At 33.4% G+C, this 21,794-nt stretch overlaps 1 protein-coding gene across 1 annotated transcript; it reads right to left on the bottom strand.

Annotated features, from left to right (window-relative positions):
• Positions 1-6,977: 6,977 nt before the first annotated feature.
• On the bottom strand, positions 6,978-7,616 carry LOC139875365 (uncharacterized). The gene has a single exon (XM_071862704.1). It carries the CDS (start codon positions 7,614-7,616, stop codon positions 6,978-6,980), a length of 639 nt encoding a protein of 212 aa, XP_071718805.1.
• Positions 7,617-21,794: the final 14,178 nt, after the last annotated feature.

The following is a 21,794-nucleotide window of genomic DNA, read 5'->3' as shown; positions in this document are numbered from 1 at the left end:
TGTTGTTATTGTTATTGTTGTTGGAAGAGTGACCGGCCATGGCCGCATCTACGGCGGTAGCTATCATCCGTTCGAGAGCTTGTTCGGGAGTTTCATTGCTGCGTACACGACGAGGAGCCATTGTTCCTTCAAAACAAAAGAATACCGTTGGTTAGTATTCTAAATGATACTAACCGTGATATGGGATAAAGATGGAGAGAAAATTATCCTCGACCCGCCTTAAATTCTTTATGTCATAATGTCGGTATGTTCATATGAGTCACCGTAATATAATTTCCGGGAATTATATTACCCTAATTCATATGTGCATTCGACATTACATCATATAGTCAAGGTGGCGTGTCAATTAAATTATACAACGCAAGATTTAGATAGGATAAGAGTAGATATGAGTAAGAGAGTTCGAGTATAAATGCACAAATAGTCAAGTAATTCCTACGTCACGTCTATATGCCGGTTGTAGTCTAGACTCACCAATGTACCCTAAGACTCGGGGTTGACACCAATGAACTCTAAATCCCTACAACCAAAGCTCTGATACCACTTGTAGCGACCCCGACAAATCGTCAAATGACGGCGTCATCTACGTATGGTCCCATTACATGGTCGTAAGTCTTTATAACAAAGTTTGACCGAAAAGTATGTCGCATTCATTTCATAAATAAGGGTGTTTCAAAGTTTACAAAAGTAGTTTCCATAACAAGTACATAACAATGTTTAAAGTTTGTATGAAACACATGCGACACGATTAAAAGTAGTCAAAAAGACGCTCCACGTATGCAAGTATACTCGACATCCAATGCAAGTATCAAATAGTATGAGCGGAAGCATGTATCACCTAAGTTCAAGGACCTGAGAAAAACATAGAGAACTGTCAACGAAAACGTTGGTGAAATCATAGGTTTAAATAAGTAAATGAGTAATGGTAAGTTGAACCACAAGATTTGCAACATCGATAAAGCCATAGTACATTCTAAAAGTTAATATTCACGAGCACCCAATTATCAAAGCTTAACGTTCCGTCCGTTGAATACCCCATCAATTAGTGCTAGAACAACACTGTTCCCGAAAATATATTTCATTCGTAAACGGTAGCGAACCGTTTGAATGAGGGTTTGTCAAACCCATATGGCCATATAACATAAGTTCTCGCTTACACCATCTGATGTAACTAATGATAATCGGATTGAGGATTTTCGTTCTAAACTCGTATGTAGAATGTTTGTTTTCCCGTTCTTGTGTTCACTTAGTTCAAAAGAATCGTTTATGTTTTCTCATCCCAAAAGTAAGTTTAAAAGAGTAAAAGTGGGACTATGATCTCACCTTGTATGCACGAACCAAAAAGTACTTCGACAAGTAACGTGTGCAAAGAACAATGCTAGTCTTGACCTAAACAAGTAAGTTATATCAATTAACCGGTTACGACACAAGGTCGGGTGAAATGTGTTCAATTAGTCCTATGGCTCGTTACGACTCGAATAGTATAGCATGTGAATCACGTTGTCAAGTTTCATGCAAGAATCAAGTATAAAAGCATGTTAGAACGATTGTAATAAAGTTTGAGTTGACATTTCAAAACCTTACCATTATAAAGGAAATCTTATTACGTTTCCAACGATATTTGATTCATCGAAAACGGAGTTACGGTCAAAAAGTTATGGCCAAAACAAGTTTACTGAAGTTCGGATGAAACAGGCAATTGTCACGGCGCGACAAATTGCTCCGCGGCGCGACAAATGCCTATGTTGAAGGTCAGAAAGCTTGAAAAACATGTTCTAAAATCACCCTTTGGGCCACGGCGCGACAATGGCCGTGGCCTGGTCCCTGGCCTGTTTCACTTGTTCAAGGCTTGGTAAAATTTCAAACAAACGCAAAACTCAAACCGTAAACAATTAGGAAGCGTATCTTATACCGTTGGAAAGCTCTTTTGACAAGGAACACAACTAAACATGTTTCATCAAACAAAAACAACATTTTCCATAACCGATTTCTCGTCAAGTGATCGTTTAAAAGTCCATTTTCAAAGTTTCAAGTTCATCAATTTCATTTTAAGTTTCGGGAATCCAATTTACACATACGATATGCCGTTTCGAAGGTAATTAAGCATACATTACAACTAATCACTAACAATTAACATTCCATGGCATTCAAGCATCAAAAGTTCATGTCAAGAACTATCAAACCCTAGTCAAACATCACAAAATCAATATTCATGTTTTTGAAGTTTTCTTAATCAACCTACGCATCAAAACGAAGCTAGTGATACTAGTAACACAATTAAAACATGCACTTTAACAATCTAACAACATCAACTCATCCAAAATCAAGGATTAAGCAAACCCATTTCAAGTTCATGCTAGTTACTCCAAAAACAACAAATCGAGCAAACCAAACATATATTCATGTTAGACTTGAGCCATAGACACTAACTAACACCATTTCAAATCAAAAACACGAATTTAGAGAAATCTAGAGTTTTAGAAATGTTACCCAAACGAGATGAAGTTGGTATCAAATTGTAGAGGATGAAGAGAGGATTCCAAATATGTAATTTGTTTTGTTGTAAGCCTCCTAAATCGAATTTAGATGATGAATGATTGAATTGGGTGTTGTGTGTGTGTGTTCTTGCTAGAGAGAAAGAGAGATGAGGGAGATGGATGGAAATGGATGGAGGAGGTGAAGTGGTTGACTAGTTGACCTAGTCACCACTTTGCCCACTTGTCAACTTAAGTCCCTCATGTTTGTAGTCGGGTGCGGGAATTAACCAAACGAAATAATTTAAAACGTGTATCAACGGGAGATGTTATAAACATATAACGGAGTTTAAATAGTTAAACGGAAAAGTTGACAGAAAAAGGCGGGATGTTACACAACTCCCACTCATTTGTCTTGGATTCTAAAATAACACTTTATGTAGGATTTTCAATCATTAAAATTTCTAAAGCATTAAACCATGTTCAATTGGCATCATATGTTACGGCCCACTATCATTATCAATATCAACTTTGACGTTGTATCATAATCACCATCATAAAAAAATATTGCACGCCACATATGTGACCCATTATGGGTCGGCCACATCCCTTTGGGTGAGATCCTTGTGGAATAAAAATCACACGCATCATAATATGTAAAGGGTTTTACAGCGAAAAGGAACAAAAATACAAAAGTGGAAAATTCGATTATCATTATTAAAGGAACAAGTGGGTTTTGTATTTGGTAGTTGTTGGTACAGAAAAAATTATATATATATATATATATATAAAGGCAGTTGGTTCCTCGATTTAGGTTGACAGCAAAATAGAAAATAAAACTGAAATAGTTCGGTGGTGAAAAAAAATGACGCAGGTGCAGCAGGCTTTTGTCAATGGTTTTTCAATTGTAATACTCAACTAAGTGGTGAATTTATGGTGGTGTTGCAGTGGTGGTTCTAACGGTTAGTAACAGAAAATCAAAAAGAAGAGAAGAAAAGAAAATTTGTAGAGAGAGAGAGAGGTGAGAGAGACGAAAGAGATAGTCTTGCCGGTTGACTGTAACAGAAAAGAGGACAGCAGCGATGACAGTGGGACAACAACAATAATACGCGTATTGAATTAAAACAGAAAGAAGATGAATCAAAGGTTTCAGGCTGCAGAAAGAAAAAGAGAGAGAAATTAACGATGATGTTTGCTCGTGATTTGCAAGGTAGTTCGTAATTGTAGTGGTTTCATGGTTGTTGTTGCTCGAAGTGTACCAAAACATAAATACAGAATCAACAAGTGAAGTCAGATGGTTATCGATTGATGAATGAAAGTGATGAGGGTGAAAGTGGTTTTGTCAAGGGTGGTGTTCTTGGTTCATATGATTTATGTTCTCTTAACGAATTTGCAGCAATAGATTAGGTATAATATAGAACGTAATCTAGATATTAGCACAGTATTTGATTCGTTTGCAATTTGTTTTGTAGCAAGGTAAAATCAACAAAATCATAAATCGTACAGAAAGAATAAAATAAAATAACATAAAGTGTTTAGCAGGTGATATAATTGAATGTATCTGATATACGATTGACTTTCTAACAGACAAAAACAAAAATTGGGGAGAAAAAAATATCCTAATCGATTAAGATGGCTAACAGCTTTTGGTTTGCATTACATTTGATTTGTATTAGCCGCAATCGTTGATAATGCTAAAAACGAACATATATTTCATAGCATTATCCCTCAAGAAAGACAAGCTTTTAGTTGCAACTGTTCTATTTACAAGTGACATTCGTTTAAATAATAAAAGGTGAAGACAAAAGACAGATTCGACGAATTGAAGACGCAAACGACCAAAAAGCTCAAAAGTACAAAATACAATTAAAGAGGTTCCAATTATTGATAAGAAACGTCTCGAAATTACAAGAGTACAAGATTCAAAACGTAAAGTACAAAATATTAAATTGTACGCAAGGACGTTCAAAAATCCGGAACCGGGACCAGAGTCAACTCTCAACGCTCGACGCAACGGACTAAAAATTACAAGTCAACTATGCACATAAATATAATATAATATTTAAATAATTCTTATAATTATTGATATATTATATTTATTTAATTAAAACGTCGACAAACAAGAAAACAAGAACTTTGAGCTGTCACCGACGGCCATGCGATCGCATGGCCTGGAGGAAGAAATCCCATGCGATCGCATGGCCAACCTTTTCAGATCACAAGGCCTATAAATTCGCGTGTTGGTTCAATGTATCATATATATCCTATCTCTCTATCTTACAAACGTAATATATATATATATATATATATATATTATAATTTTAATTTTAATTTTAATTCTAATTCTAATAATAAGGGTATGTTAGCGAATGTTGTAAGGGTGTAAGTCGAAATTCTGTCCGTGTAACGCTACGCTATTTTTAATCATTGTAAGTTATGTTCAACCTTTTTAATTTAATATCTCGTAGCTAAATTATTATTATACTTATTTAATCCGAAGTAATCATGATGTTCGGCTAAAAATATTAAAATTGGGTAATTGGGCCTTGTACCATAATTGTGGTTTGGACAAAAGAACGACACTTGTGGAAATTAGACTATGGGCTATTAATGGGCTTTATATTTGTTTAACTAATTGATAATTTGTTAATTTTAATATAAAGATTTACAATTGGACGTCCCTATAAATAACCATATACACTCGATCGGACACGATGGGCGGGGTATTTATATGTACGAATAATCGTTCATTTAACCGGACACGGGAATGGATTAATAGTCACTAGAATTATTAAAACAGAGGTGAAATTATGTACAAGGACACTTGGCATAATTGGTAACAAAGTATTAAAACCTTGGGTTACACGCAGTTGATATCCTGGTGTAATTATTAAACAAAGTTATAAAACCTTGTTACAGTTTAAGTCCCCAATTAGTTGGAATATTTAACTTCGGGTATAAGGATAATTTGACGAGGACACTCGCACTTTATATTTATGACTGATGGACTGTTATGGACAAAAACCAGACGGACATATTAAATAATCCAGGACAAAGGACAATTAACCCATGGGCATAAAACTAAAATCAACACGTCAAACATCATGATTACGGAAGTTTAAATAAGCATAATTCTTTTATTTCATATTTAATTTCCTTTATTTTATATTTAATTGCACTTCTAATTATCGCACTTTTATTTATTGTTAATGTATTTAATTGCACTTTTAATTATCGTACTTTTTAATTATCGCAATTTTATTTTATCGCACTTTTATTTATCGCAATTTCATTATCGTTATTTACTTTATGCTTTAAATTAAGTCTTGTATTTATTTTTAATATTTTACATTTGGTTTTAACTGCGACTTAAGTTTTTAAAATCGACAAACCGGTCATTAAACGGTAAATACCCCCCTTTATAATAATAATATTACTTATATATATATTTGTATTTTTATAAAATAAAACTAATATAGCGTTAAGCTTTGTTTAAAGATTTTTCCCTGTGGAACGAACCGGACTTACTAAAAACTACACTACTGTACGATTAGGTACACTGCCTATAATTGTTGTAGCAAGGTTTAAGTATATCCATTCTCTAAATAAATAAATATCTTGTGTAAAATTGTATCGTATTTAATAGTTTTTCCTGTAAAAATATAAGCTATTTTATATACACCTCGCATAACATCAATCGTATACAGGAACGATCTTCAACTGAATACGCGATTTATAAATTATTTAAGTATAAACCGTTTATATACATTAATATACTGTATCCTTATTTTATTCATATATCTGATATGTAATGTATATCATCTGTATGATATAATTAACCTTATTAATCAATAATTATCATATTAATATTCTTAATATAATAATAATGACCATTTATAAAAATAATAATATTTTTGGTAATAATAATATCTATATCTATATCTATAAAATTTATAACAATAATATTTATAATCCTGATTTTTAATATTTATTTTACTAATAATACTAAAAATAATAATTATATATATAGTAGCTTACATTGAGTAATAAATCCTTACATATATACATATTATAATAATTATCTATAGAAATCATTCATATATATATGAATTCATTTTAAGTACAACATAATGATTTTATATCTTATTTTACATATTAAATTTTTAAATGTTTAAATTATAATTTATAATATTAAAGTATTATATATATATATATATATATATATATATATATATATATATATATATATATATATATATATATATATATATATATATATTACATTTATGTATATATACATATTTATTTACAAATAATTATTCGTGAATCGTCGGGATTAGTCAAATTTCAAATGTATACATGAACACAGTTCAAAGGTTTTGAGACTTCAACATTACAGACTTTGCTTATCGTGTCGAAACCATATAAGATTCAAGTTTAAATTTGGTCGAAAATTCCCGGGTCATCACATTTAACATGTAACCTCACTATTTAACAACCACACTAAACGAATATTTGTGGATTATTAATCCAATTGTGCCAATCGATAACTTGATCTTTACATCTCTTCGCGATCCACTCGAAGCTTTTAACTTGAATTTCATTAAGCGCTACTGGCACATTCCAACTCTTATTTGTAAAAAAAATTTGGTTCCGATTCTTCCAAATTAAGTAGGAACATGCCCACACTACCGCTTGCCAAATAGTTTTTCCCACATGAGTAGTTGTTTGTCCCATGTTAAGAAAGAGATCCCCAACCGTAATATAAGGAATTCCTCCCCGACCCCACCAATCGAAAACTTTGCCCCAAACCTCAAAAGCATACTTACAAAAGATTAACGAGTGATTGACCGTCTCAATATCGTCGTCATAAAGAGGACAACGAACCGAATGTAGATCAATCCCTCTTTTGTCAAGTTCAACCAAAACCAGGAGTCGTAGCTTCCTTGCTCTCCAAACAAATACATCAAACTTTTTTGGGACAAGTTTATTATGAAGAGTCTCAACATTTGAATCATTTGTAGGTATTGGTATCGAAGTCACCATATCCGAAAGAGCTTTTGTAGTGAACATCCCATTGCCACCTGGTGTCCACCTCCATGAGTCTTTTTTTTTCGGATTTAATACCGCACCCTTGATCATTTCATTTAAAGAATGTAACTCGTCTCTTACCCGCCCAAATGGTTCCCTCGTCCAAGACCAATTACCCACACTTTTTGTACCATCCTAAGTTAGAAGATCTTTGACCGTGGCACTAATGTCATCTTCAAGTCTCGAAAGTCTTTTAAACTTGCTTTTTAGAGTCTCACCATCAATCCAAGAATCGTTCCAAAAAGAGGTGGAGCCGCCATCACCTAGATCTTTGACAAAAAAAACTCCGAAAAGGAAGACCAATTGCAATAAAATTATTGCCGGTTTTTACAATATCATTCCATACCGATTTGTAGGAATCGGTATGAAAAGAATCATCCCCCAAAAAACCGCCCGATGAACCATATATACTCGAAATGACCTTGACCCACAAGGAGGTAGTTTCGGTTATAAACTATAACGACCCTCATTTTTTCCATTCTATATTTTTCCAATATTAAATGCCCAAACAATATAATTAAAACTTAATGATTAAACTTTAATCAACAATTGTTAAGTGTTAAGAGTTATAAAACATATTAATTAACTTTGTGCAATAATTGACAATTTAATAAAAGATGAAAATAATAAACTGTTAGTCGACACTCACTGCTAATTAAAATTTATGCATTTATGTAATATTATAACTAATAACCTATAAGTAATAAATAAAAAGTGACATTTATATAAATAATAAAACAATTGGGAACTAAATAAAAAAAATATATATACAAGTCATGAATTAGTAAAAAGAAAATAATACTTATCATGTAGTAAATGTAAAAATAATAATAATAATAATAATAATAATAATAATAATAATAATAATAATAATAATAATGAGAATAAAAGAATCGTAAACAATTACATCCTTATGTTGACTTAAAAAATAAAATAAAATAATATATATATATATATATATATATATATATATATATATATATATATATATGTATATGTATATATATATATAAACTAGTACCATCTATTGTTGACTAAAAATTATAAAATAAAATAAAATCATTAATTAGAACATCCTTATGTTGACTAACACACTAATACTTGCACTATATAAATACCCCTAGACTCCTAGTTTCTTATTCACAAATCACACCAAAATCCTCTCTCAAAAACAATCTCTCCCTCTCCATCTCTTGTGGTATTCGGATCTTCAAGCTTGTTCTTCGTGTTCATCAAGATTTTCAAGCGTGTTCTTCATTATTTGGGTTATTTGATCTTCATCACCAAGTTTTCTTCTTGTTTCTTGTTAATCTTCATCATCATAACAAGGTATGATCCAAAATCTTAAAACTTTTAAATCTTTCTTTCAATTCATGTTTATATTCATAATCATATTCGTGCATGATCTTAACATTCATATTATTTAGATCCTCAAAAACCTAAACCCTAATCATTAAAATACTACTTTAATTAACTAACCCTAATTAATGAAAGCATAATACTACTTATACTATTAATTAACATGTATACACTATTACTATTACTAACACCTATAACCTACTACTTATATTATAACACATAAAAACATTTTGGGATATGTATTAGAGATGTATAGATCTTTGAACTTTATTGACGAATGGGGTCTACGAAACTCTAGGCGGAAGGGTTTGGATTTCCAATTTAAAGGATCCTATAGCTCAAGCACCTAGACCTGAAATGGCTATTCGAAGGGAAAGGGGTGATTGGAAGCTTATCTAATATGGCAAGTATCCTAAAATGGAAAACACTCTTAAAGTGGAAACTTTCTAAAAATAGAAACTTACTAGGAAAGGAAACTTAGTAAAACGAACTATACTTACAATACTATCATACTTAAACATCTACTTAAACTTGGGCAAAAACACTTACTACTCTTAAATGTCAATAGGTTGACTTTTCTGCTCACTCATCCAACTTTCTATTCCGAGGAATAACTCTCTCTCTACTTACTAAGGTGAATTCATAGCCCCACTATTTATTGCTAGCAAACTTATTTAACTTTTATTGGGGTGAGACACATGCTACTTTTATATTTTACAATTTAGACACAAGTACCAACTAAACTATGCTATACCCGGCTATGTCCGACTAAGTCCCTACAGTGATATTTTTAATTGCTCGTTAAATGCATTCTTAGTTATTGGGGGTAGGCCTATCGGGAGTAACATCCCTGATACATTTGACCAAGTCATTGTATTACTTAATAATGAAATTAAACCGACAAGTATAAACTACAACTTGTCTTTGGGGAAAACTTGAACGTTTAGTCTAAATATCATGCATTGGCATAACTTTTGGATCTGCGTGATCTACTTTTTGATCCTGTGGGAGATCAACTTTACAAACTAAATCTTGTGGTCTAAAAACAACGATAACTACTTTTGTTAAACCTATGATTTCACTCAACCTTTTTGGTTGACACTTTAGCATATTTGTCTCAGGTGTTGATTGATTCAAGCTTACTTACTTACTGCTTATGTGATGCTACTTGGACTTGGGAACAAGAGATATCGCATTATTTACTTTTACATTTGAACACTTACATTATTGTTACTTCCATCATTGTAACTACATTTTATTTTCCGCTGCGTATTCTCAATAAAGATAATTTTAACATTTAGTATTGTTCTCATTTATTATAATATGTTGGTTTGTTTGGTATTAAGTCACATTTCGCCCAGACCCTAACTGGGGGTTTGATAGATTGGTATCAGAGCATAACCAGGCTGTTATAGAGAACCAGGATTGCATTTTTATGTGTGCCTTACTTGTTAGCTAGGGTGCCTTAGCAATCTAGGAAACTATAACCTTTCCTACCTTAGACTTTAAAGCACTTAGGATTGCCTTATAATCTTAACAACCTTGCCTTGATAATCTTGGCTTAAAATGCTAATCAAAGCCTCTTTCCTAATGATAGGATGTCAAGCGTTAATAAAAATGACAAGAAAATTCTTTTCAAACCATCTGAAGTAATGACTTACTTCAAACCTGCTATCAAAGAAGATACTGGATATCCTTCAACTGCAAGACCAGTCCAAAGTCCACCTTATGTCTTTGGTGGTCCTCCCTCACCAAACTATAGTTCGGATACTTTACCTAATTCTCCCGAATACTACCCGACTCAAAGAACGAAAAGTAAAGGGAAACGCCCTGCTGATTTTAAAGAAGATGGCCCGTCAAAGAAAAGATCCCGATCTCCTTCCTACGAAGAAGTTGATGCCAAGTACGAGGTCATGAATCTGTGAAAAACTACCGATGGCCTAATTCATCATATTGCAAGGATCGATGTTCAAATGAAGGAAAAAGACCTCGCGATCAGGAAGCTCATAGAGGAAAATACTGAGCTAAAGAAGGAGATAAAGTTGGTGAAGTATGAAGGTGATAGAAATGCCCGATGGGGGAAGCAATCTCTTGCCTAGCTAAGAGAAGATGTTAACTTTAGATTGAAGATGGAGGAAAACCGCTTCGAGTTCCTGCATGAGAAACAAAAGGCGAAGAATGAGAAAGTTGAGAAGTTTATGAAGAAGGTTGAGGACGAGAAGAAGAAATATGAAGACTACTTCAATCCTAATATTTCCTAGTTTATCCTATTCCAATTTCTCATCTATGTAAAGGCTATGCCTTAAACCATTTCTATATCCGAATCGTGTATTAAAAAGGCTTATTTAATGCCTCGTTCTTAATAATATAAAGTGTTTCGTTTATATCATATTTATCTTTATCCTATCGGATTTATCAAACTTCTATACACCCTTATGTAGTGAAGAATCATGGTTCATCCAACTACACCAACTCTTACCACGATGTTTCATAATTTCCTCGTCTGACTACGTCTTCCACAACTTCCATAACTATCAAAGATATGAAGGTTAACCAAGTCTATAAAGACTGCAACTTAAAACTAGCCAACCATAAGTTAGTAACTGTTTTCACGGATGGCATTTCGAACTGCTCTAAGAGTGAGAAAGGACGTGAGTAACATTTACAAACTCATTCTTGAGAAAAAGAACAACTCTACGCAAACTTTTCCAAAGTGCAAGTTTTGGCTTAAAACCGACATGTTGTCGATCCAGCTAAGATTACTGCTGTCCTTAACATGCTATATTAGAAGTCATCATTGATCACATATCCCGACCTTATGGAGTGACCTTGGAAAGGAAATATGAATTAGTGAAATATAATGACGGTGGCCAACGTGATTATATTACGGTAATTCATAGAGATATTTCAATATCATGACGTATGGAATAGAAAGTGAATCAAAGAAAAACTCTCAAGCTATCTGTTCAAAAACCCAAATGCAAGGGCATGAAAAGAGAAAAATGATCATCTTGATATTTAGTAGATACGAAGAACTCATTCTAATCAAACTATATATCTATCTCATACTCATTTAACAAACTTTCATGTACCATAAAAAGTTGTAGACATTCGAATCTTGAAATTCATTCATCCTAAATGGATATCTCCTGATCATTGATACATAATCATCACTTGTTATTACACTCTTGGTGTAAATTCTCATATGACTTTCAAAAACCTATGTCATTTGAACCCTCCAACGTCGATATTACAAACACCATTACATTATCTATGTCGAGATGATAAATATCTCATATACATAATCTTCTGAAAAATGTAACCTCCATACATGTATCATTTTAACTATCATAGTCAAGAAACTTCTGTACTCATACATCTACTTATAATAGACTACTTGGCACCATGCAAGTAATGGTGCCATACTCAAACAATAATCGATCATTGTCAACTCGAAAACCAGAGGTGAAATACACTATCTCAAGTTGTGGCTTGAGCTAACCTCATCTGAAAAACTGCTGTAACAATTGAAATGATTCCATCATACTTTCACGTATCCTCCTCTCAGACCAATTAAGGCTGAATTCCAATAATCATTACGTAGTTGAAAGTCACTGCTTTAGCATTTATTTATACTTGTCTATGCGACTGCCAAATTATTCATGCCGAGTTCTCGAACTCTCACTATCATTCGAACGATTCAAAGTTGCAAATCTTATTTGAAGTTCTTTCATACATAACTCTAAATTCGAGGGATTTACTCATTTGATGATAATCACATTATCATCCGTCTAACTTTAATGTTAACATTTCGAGTCCAAGGACTCATGCCCTGATAAAAGTCGATCCATTAGTTTTCACTACCTTGAAACAATTATTACACAATTATCCTCCGGAATTTTAAAATCTTCAATCAATTTTTCTCAAACAAATAAACTCTTAAATACAAGTATCCTGTTTTCCAAAGATTTCTTACACGAGTCTTTATTTTCAAACTATCTCGGAATTTATAAAAAATGATTTTTCACTTATGTGATTTATAAAACCTTATACATAAACTTAACTTTACGTACTTTGACTAGTACATATCAAATTATACTTTCACTTCTACAAATTTCCACTTTGATTAAATCGAAATTACTTTACAAAATTTTACGTAACCCTAGTTGTACTATGAACATCATTTCGTCATCTCCTCTAAAATTACTTTCACTAATTATATAAACACTTTCGCATTTTTAGCAATTTACCTTTGTTTCATTAAATTAAACATTCTTTTAAACAACTCTTTTTTCGTATTGATCAAATTATTTCACATAAAATAGTACGTGTTGTACATAACTCAAGTTTTACCAATAGCTCCGCTTCGTTTATATTGTTATAACAAATGTCGCAACTTTTCAAAAATTACTTTGGTTTATTATTAAAACTTTCGTATTGCTCTCCAATATGATTGGATCACCTTTATTCCCATTCTCCGTGCAAGAACGAGACTTACCTCGTTACGTACATCATCTCTTCCTTGCTATATTATTCGTTAAGAAGTTTCTACTTCCGGTATTTCACGGCCAAACCACGACGCTCTCATAAACATCAATACTACGATCTTTTGAACAAGGAAGCAAAGGTTCCTTCATGGTAGAAATAATACCTTATAATCAATGATTCACATTAATTCTCATCCACATTTAAACTCATAAGTAAATAATAGACCGACTCGCCATTTGTGCGAAAACACTTTTCTTACTCTGAAGGAGTTACCTTAGACATTTATGAAGATACTCTAAACATTTCTTCCTTTTTGGTTTGCAACTAGATGTTATTCTAGTCAAGTTTTAATCTATGATTCAACATGAAACTGAAATCATAAATCTTAAAGCTACATTCTGAAACTATTTCTAAAGACAAGTTCTCATGTGTACTGAACGATGTCTTAAATTTAATCGCTCGTATTATCCTGAGATCAACGAACTCTCAACTAACATCTCATTTGTCTATTAGACATCTCTTGAAAACTAAAGGTATTATGGTTACCTTTCGAAACTTGAAGCTGGTACTATCTCTAACAAACACTAGCCATACATCAAACTACGTAACTGAAATCTTTACGTACTCTACTCTATTTTATCTGCCCTACTATTGAGGCATAAATACTCAAGATCTTAACGAGCTCAATAATACATTTCATTTTGTTATAGCATCATATTTCCTTTTAAAGAAAAACTAGTCAAACGACACTCTTGTTATTCCTTGGAAAATTCTCTGCATTTAATGCACTTGTAAACGACCTATTAAGGTTAAGGATCATGAGATCAAACATGTAAACAAAACAATATACTTATTGTTAACACTCATTGGCCCCGACCGTACCCGGGAACGTAAAAATCAAACTCTATTGTTAAAGTCCGTTGGGATTCGCGTAGAAGCCCCTAACATACATGGGAACGCGAAGACTAAACGATACGGAAATACCCCCATCTCTTCTCAACTGTTGATGCAAACGAGAAATCTACTTAAAACTTCGGGACGAAGTTTCTAATAACGGGGAGGTACTATAACGACCCTCATTTTTTCCATTCTATATTTTTCCAATATTAAATGCACAAATAATATAATTAAAACTTAATGATTAAACTTTAATCAACAATTGTTAAGTGTTAAGAGTTATAAAACATATTAATTAACTTTGTGCAATAATTGACAAGTTAATAAAAGATGAAAATAATAAACTGTTAGTCGACACTCACTGCTAATTAAAATTTATGCATTTATGTAATATTATAACTAATAACCTATAAGTAATAAATAAAAAGTGACATTTATATAAATAATAAAACAATTGGGAACTAAATAAAAAAAATATATACAAGTCATGAATTAGTAAAAAGAAAATAATACTTATCATGTAGTAAATGTAAAAATAATAATAATAATAATAATAATAATAATAATAATAATAATAATAATAATAATAATAATAATAATAATAATAATAATAATAATAATAATAATAATGAGACTAAAGAATCTTAAACAATTACATCCTTATGTTGACTAAAAAATAAAAAATATAAAATAATATATATATATATATATATATATATATATATATATATATATATATATATATATATATATATATATATATATAAACTAGTACCACCTATTGTTGACTAAAAATTATAAAATAAAATAAAATCATTAATTAGAACATCCTTATGTTGACTAACACACTAATACTTGCACTATATAAACACCCCTAGACTCCTAGTTTCTCATTCACAAATCACACCAAAATCCTCTCTCAAAAATAATCTCTCCCTCTCCCTCTCTTGTGGTATTCGGATCTTTAAGCTTGTTCTTCGTGTTCATCAAGATTTTCAAGCGTGTTCTTCATTATTTGGGTTATCTGATCTTCATCACCAAGTTTTCTTCTTGTTTCTTGTTAATCTTCATCATCATTAACAAGGTATGATCCAAAATCTTAAAACTTTTAAATCTTTCTTTCAATTCATGTTTATATTCATAATCATATTCGTGCAAGATCTTAACATTCATATTATTTAGATCCTCAAAACCCTAAACCCTAATCATTAAAATACTACTTTAATTAACTAACCCTAATTAATGAAACCCTAATACTACTTATACTATTAATTAACATGTATACACTATTACTATTACTAACACCTATAACCTACTACTTATATTATAACACATAAAAACATTTTGGGATATGTATTAGAGATGTATAGATCTTCGAACTTTCTTGACTAATGGTTCTACGAAATCTAGGCAGAAGGGTTTGGATTTTCGATTTAAAGGATCCTATAGCTCAAGACCCTAGACCTGAAATGGCCATTCGAAGGGAAATGGGTGATTGGAAGCTTATCTAATACGGCAAGTATCCTAAAATAGAAAACACTCTTAAAGTGGAAACTTTCTAAAAATAGAAACTTACTAGGAAAGGAAACTTAGTAAAACGAACTATACTTACAACACTATCATACTTAAACATCTACTTAAACTTGGGTAAAAACACTTACTACTCTTAAATGTCAATAGGTTGATTTTTCTGATCACTCATCCAACTTTCTATTCCGAGGAATAACTCTCTTTCTCTCTACTTACTAAGGTGAATTCATAGCCCCACTCTTTATTGCTAGCAAACTTATTTAACTTTTATTGGGGTGAGACACATGCTACTTTTACATTTTACAATTTAGACACAAGTACCAACTAAACTATGTTATACCTGGCTATGTCCGACTAAGTCCCTACAGTGATATTTTTAATTGCTCGTTAAATGCATTCTTAGTTATTGGGGGTAGGCCTATCAGGAGTAACATCCCCGATACATTTGACCAAGTCATTGTATTACTCAATAATGAAATTAAACCGACAAGTATAAACTACAACTTGTCTTTGGGGCAAACTTGAACGTTTAGTCTAAATATCATGCATTGGCATAACTTTTGGATCTGCGAGATCTACTTTTTGATCCTGCGGAGATCAACTTTACAAACTAAATATTGTGGTCAAAAAACAACGATAACTACTTTTGTTAAACCTATGATTTCACTCAATCTTTTTGGTTGACACTTTAGCATGTTTGTCTCAGGTGCTGATTGATTCAAGCTTACTTACTTACTGCTTATTTGATGCTACTTGGACTTAGGAACAAGAGATATCACATTATTTACTTTTGCATTTGAACACTTACATTATTGTTACTTCCATCATTGTAACGTCATTTCATTTTCCGCTGCGTACTCTCAATAAAGATAATTTTATCATTTAGTATTGTTCTCGTTTATTATAATATGTTGGTTTGTTTGGTATTAAGTCACATTTCGCCCAGGCCCTAACTGGGGGTGTTATATAAACCTCCACCACCACTTGCCAATCAAAGCCATTTTTTACCATTCAGACACCCCACATTTAACACGCCCTCCCCATAAGGTAATTTTATTTCATCTCATTTTACCCAAGTAATTTTTGATTTATTACCCCCCGATCCGCCCCAAAAGAAATAACGTCTTACACACTCTAATTTTTTGATCACACATGGCGGAGCACGGAAGAGCGAGAAGTCGTTCAACGGGAGACTATTCAACACCGATTTTACAAGAGTCAAACGTCCACCAAATGACACCGATCTAGCTCTCTAATCCGAAAGGCGTTTCTCAAATTTATTAATAACCGGTTTCCAATTATCTTCTTTTTTCATGTTACCACCAACGGGAAGACCAAGGTAGATAAATGGAAGTGAACCAACTTTACAACGAAATAAGTTTGCCATGCTATCGACTTTGGTTTTTTCCACACCAACCCCAATTAGACTACTCCTGTGATAATTAACTTTAAGCCCGGAAGTAAGTTCAAAACAATTTAATAGTTTCATAAGGTTTCGTATATTTTCTTCACTCCACGACCCGAAAAAGATTGTATCATCCGCATATTGAAGATGAGAAATTGGTATTTTTTTCATGGCCAACTTCTACTCCGGAGAATTTTTTGTTGTTCACTGCATTCTTAGTCAGGACATTCAAGCCTTTTGCCACCAAGATGAAAAGAAAAGAAGATAATGGATCACCTTGTCTAACCCCATGTTGTGGATAGAATTCACTTGTAGGTGACCCATTAACAAGAACCGAGATGGTAGCCGAATTGAGACACGAAAGTATCCATTTCCTCCATTTTAACCCAAATCCCATAATCTCCATTATTTCAATTAAAAAGTCCCAATTTAAGCAATCAAATGCTTTCTCAAAATTCACTTTGAAGATTAGGCTCTTAATGTGTTTGTGTTTTAAGAAAGAGATGGTTTCATTCGCGATAAGAGCACCATCTAAAATATTTCTCCCTTTTATAAAAGCGCTTTGTTCGAACCCAATTAGATTAGGAATGGCCTTTTTTAGACGATTGGCAAGAAGTTTGGCAAAAACCTTGTAGTATCTCCCAATCAAACTAATTGGGCTGAAGTCATTCAAGTCAATGGAGTCAACCTTTTTCGGCACAAGGGTGATGAATGATGCATTGCAACCTTTTGAGATTTCGTCTTTTTCCCAAAACACGTTTATTGCCTCAATAAGGTCTACTTTAATAATGCTCCATTACTTCTTATAAGATCTCATGTTGAACCCATCTGGCCCCGGGGCCTTTGAACTACCACAATCCTTAATCGCCTCCCAAATTTCGTTTTCATTGAATTTAACCTCCAAATCCTTAGCTTCACTATCACTCAATTTTAATAAACCACAAATCTGTTCATTACCCATCATTTCAGCATGTTGCAGTATAGTTGTTGGGCTATGGATGTTGTGCGCAGGCCCAGGTGGTCCAACAGAACGTGATCCATTAACAGAAATAATTGGCTGCCTAGAAAATGAAGGTATTGCTACCTTTTTTACCCCGTTCCAAGACCGCCTCTTTTACATCTTTCGATTCCTCGTTCCATGACCCGTTAATATTTAACCCACGAATATTGCCCTTGTTGTACCGTCTTCTAATGGAAGAATGAAAGTATTTCGAATTTTCATCGCCCTCAAGTATCCAACGGATACATGCTTTTTGCTTCAACATATTCGTCCTTGTTTTTTCTTTTTCAATCCAATTTTTACGAACCTCCAACGATTGAATTCGATCAACCTCACTAATAGCTCCCGATTTGCCAATTAATTCTAGACTAATAGCTTCATCCTTTAACCCATTAATCTCATTATCTAAGCACCCAAACTCTTTTTTACTCCAAGTTTTCAATTCTTCACGTTTTTAAGTCGGTCACGAAAAATACAATCTTTTCTTGAAGTAACAACAACCTTTTTCCATGCATCATGAATCACTTGGTCCACACCCTCTTTTTTGAGCCACTCATCGATTATCTTAAAGGGTTTAGGACCAAAATCTATCATTTTATCTCTAAGTAATAGCGGGTAATGATCCGACTCTCTACGTTCTAGAGCAACCACCGAGAGATCTTTCCAAAGATTAATGAACAACATCATTCACGAGAAAGCGATCGAGCTTACTAAATTTAGTCCCATCACCACTAATACGAGTAAATTTCTTCCCATTGATAGGAATCTCAATCAAATTGGTCATTGTAATAAAATCATTAAATCGAGTGGCTCTAGATTGAAGAAATACACAATTAAGCCTATCCGATTAGTTCCTTACCTCATTAAAGTCCCCGTAAACTACCCAAGCCAAGTTAATACCCCTAATAAGATTTTCTAAAGAACACCACATCTCGTTTTTATTTGCATCAATATGCGGCCCATATACATTAACAATAATAGATTCACGAGCAGATCCGCACCATTTTCCTCGAATAACTAAATAAAAATCACTTTTAACCGCACTTTCTACAACAAAAGAATTAGTGTCCCACACCAATAACATAGCCCCCGAATTACCAATGGCTTCTTTTTGAACATAACCACAATTACTATCACCCCATAAATAGTGGACCCAAGTATCCCCTATGGTTCTAAATTTAGTTTCTTGAAGAGCAATAATATCCGGCCTTTCTTTAGAACAAATACCCTTAACCCACCCAAATGTACCTTTCACCCCAAATCCACGAACATTTAATGATATTATCTTCATAAAAAAGATAATTAAAACGAAGGTAAAAGGAGAACACTTACTGAGGATTGAGGTTGGGCCACCTCAATCCGATTTGTTCCCCAAATTCCTTTAAAGCCACACTATTGATGGATTGTCCCGTAGAGCCACCCTCCGATTTACCTTTCGAATGAGGTTGATGATTCAATTTCTTGTTACATGCTCGACAATTGTGCGGTTATCTTTGTTGAGGTTGACACCCTTTCTAACTAAATTCTTTATCCGTATTAGTCTAAAAGAAGCTTTCCAATATCGTGTTCCAATAGCAACCATTACATAATGAGCCTGATTTGCTACTATTTCTCGAGTGTACACTAGTAGGGTGTAATTTTTTAGAAGTGCCATCTATCTTTTCCTTACCTTTGCCCCTCACGTCGATAACATTATTAATTACTTCAAACACAGTGGGCTCAGCTTCATTAACAGTATCATTTAAGTTACACATAGTGGGCTCAGCATGTTCATTTAGCTTCACCTTACATGAGCCCATCTCTTTTAAAATTGATTTTAGCCCAATAACACGATCCAGTTCCAACGAAATTATACTATCTCTTTGCCCATTGGATAACTCGTGTTCCCCTAGGGTTGACCTTTTAGCTTCTTCTTTGTTGTCAATCTCACCCTCAGACGTACCTTTCTCTGTCGATACTTGTTGGTACAATTTTCCGTATAGTTGCTGTAAGGTACCAGTACAAGACAATAGCTGCTCAGCGTATGGCATATAATGTTGATTGTTGTTTGCCCTCAAGATATAATCTCTGCAGACCCGGAACACGGATGGATGATCCGTGGGGTGGCCTCAATCAATCTGAGGATCAATCTGAAATTGATCCGTATAGCGTAATGCTGCTAAGCGGCTAATGTGCATTTAGAGTGAGAAAGAACTGTGTGAGAGAGAAAGTGTACTTCTCTCTGACTGAAGTTCAGATCAGAATAATGTGAAATGTGGTGACCCAGGGGGTCTATTTATAGGCGTAGAATGTTCAAAATTCTCGGGATACACGTGTCAATTACTGAGTGGTTCTGTTACAAGAAATATCTGGAAGGTCTGTGGCGTATGCTGATGTGGCTGCGTGCCGTTCATGCGCTGAGCTAAAGGGCTTATGCATAGAAGCTGCCTGCAGGGCTTACGCTTAACGTTGGGTGGCCTGCTGAACGCTGGGCGGCAAATAACGAAAACGGCCAAATTTTGTTATCTTTTTTGTTGTTTGATCCGTTTTTCTGTATAAAAATGGTGTTTTTATGCGTGTATCCCCTAGGATACACCATTAAGTCCCCCTAGTTTAATGTCCTCATTTTTGTAAAAAATAAAGTCATTAAACTAAAAATAAAAGATGCATTTTTCCTCGAAGACACAAAACTGCTGTAGCCGTCTGATTTTCTGTTCTGATGTCACATTTCCAATTATGAAATTGCCCCCAAAATCTTTTTGAATTATTTTCAAAATTTAAATTGTTGTCCAATGGATCTGGTCCATACACGCGTCTTAATCTCACCCATTGATTATCCATTTGTTTGACTATAAATAATCCGTCCCCCTTTCCATTTTCCTTTCCGAAAACTGATTATTTGTTGTGAAGATAACTGCAATTATTCATTTTAACAATCTGTTAAGTGCAACGTCAGTGATTGTTCATCTTTCTCTGCTGCTTGAATTTTTATTTTTCATACTACCATGGCCGAATCCATCAGCACTTCTTCCCAAAGAGATAATCGTGATGTTAATACCATCCCTTCCACTATTACTAAAGCTGATATAGAACAATTATGTAGAAAGCACAGAAGTCTTAGATTGTTAAATCCCATTGTTCCTTCGCCTAGCGATAGAGCTAATAAACCTCCGAAGAAGATGATTACGCTTTATAAGCTTTAATTAACCGTAGGAAACCTTCGTATTCCTCTCTCTTCTTTTCTTCAACGAATTCTTGTCCATTATGGAATAGGTCTTAGTTAAATTCATCCATTAGGGTTACAAAAAATTATTCTTTTTGAAATGTACTGTAATGCTGTAGGTGAAGTCCTAAATGTAAATATTTTTCATGAATTATTTAGGACTAGATTAGTTAGCAAATTTTGGTATACATTTGACTGTAAGCCAAATAAGGCTTTTACTGGGGTGAAGGAAATGTCCTTAAAAAATTGGAAAGATCCCTATTTCTTTGTCAATGAAAGGATTGTTCAGGATGCCTGGGCGTGTGTTCCTGAATGGAGAAAAACTATCATAGGAGTTAGCAAGTCCAT

This window comes from Rutidosis leptorrhynchoides, chromosome 11, assembly GCF_046630445.1.
Source record: "Rutidosis leptorrhynchoides isolate AG116_Rl617_1_P2 chromosome 11, CSIRO_AGI_Rlap_v1, whole genome shotgun sequence".
NCBI classification, from domain to species: Eukaryota; Viridiplantae; Streptophyta; class Magnoliopsida; order Asterales; family Asteraceae; genus Rutidosis; species Rutidosis leptorrhynchoides.
The sequence above is the reverse complement of the archived record's forward strand: the minus strand, read 5'-3'. Positions and strand labels throughout refer to the sequence as shown.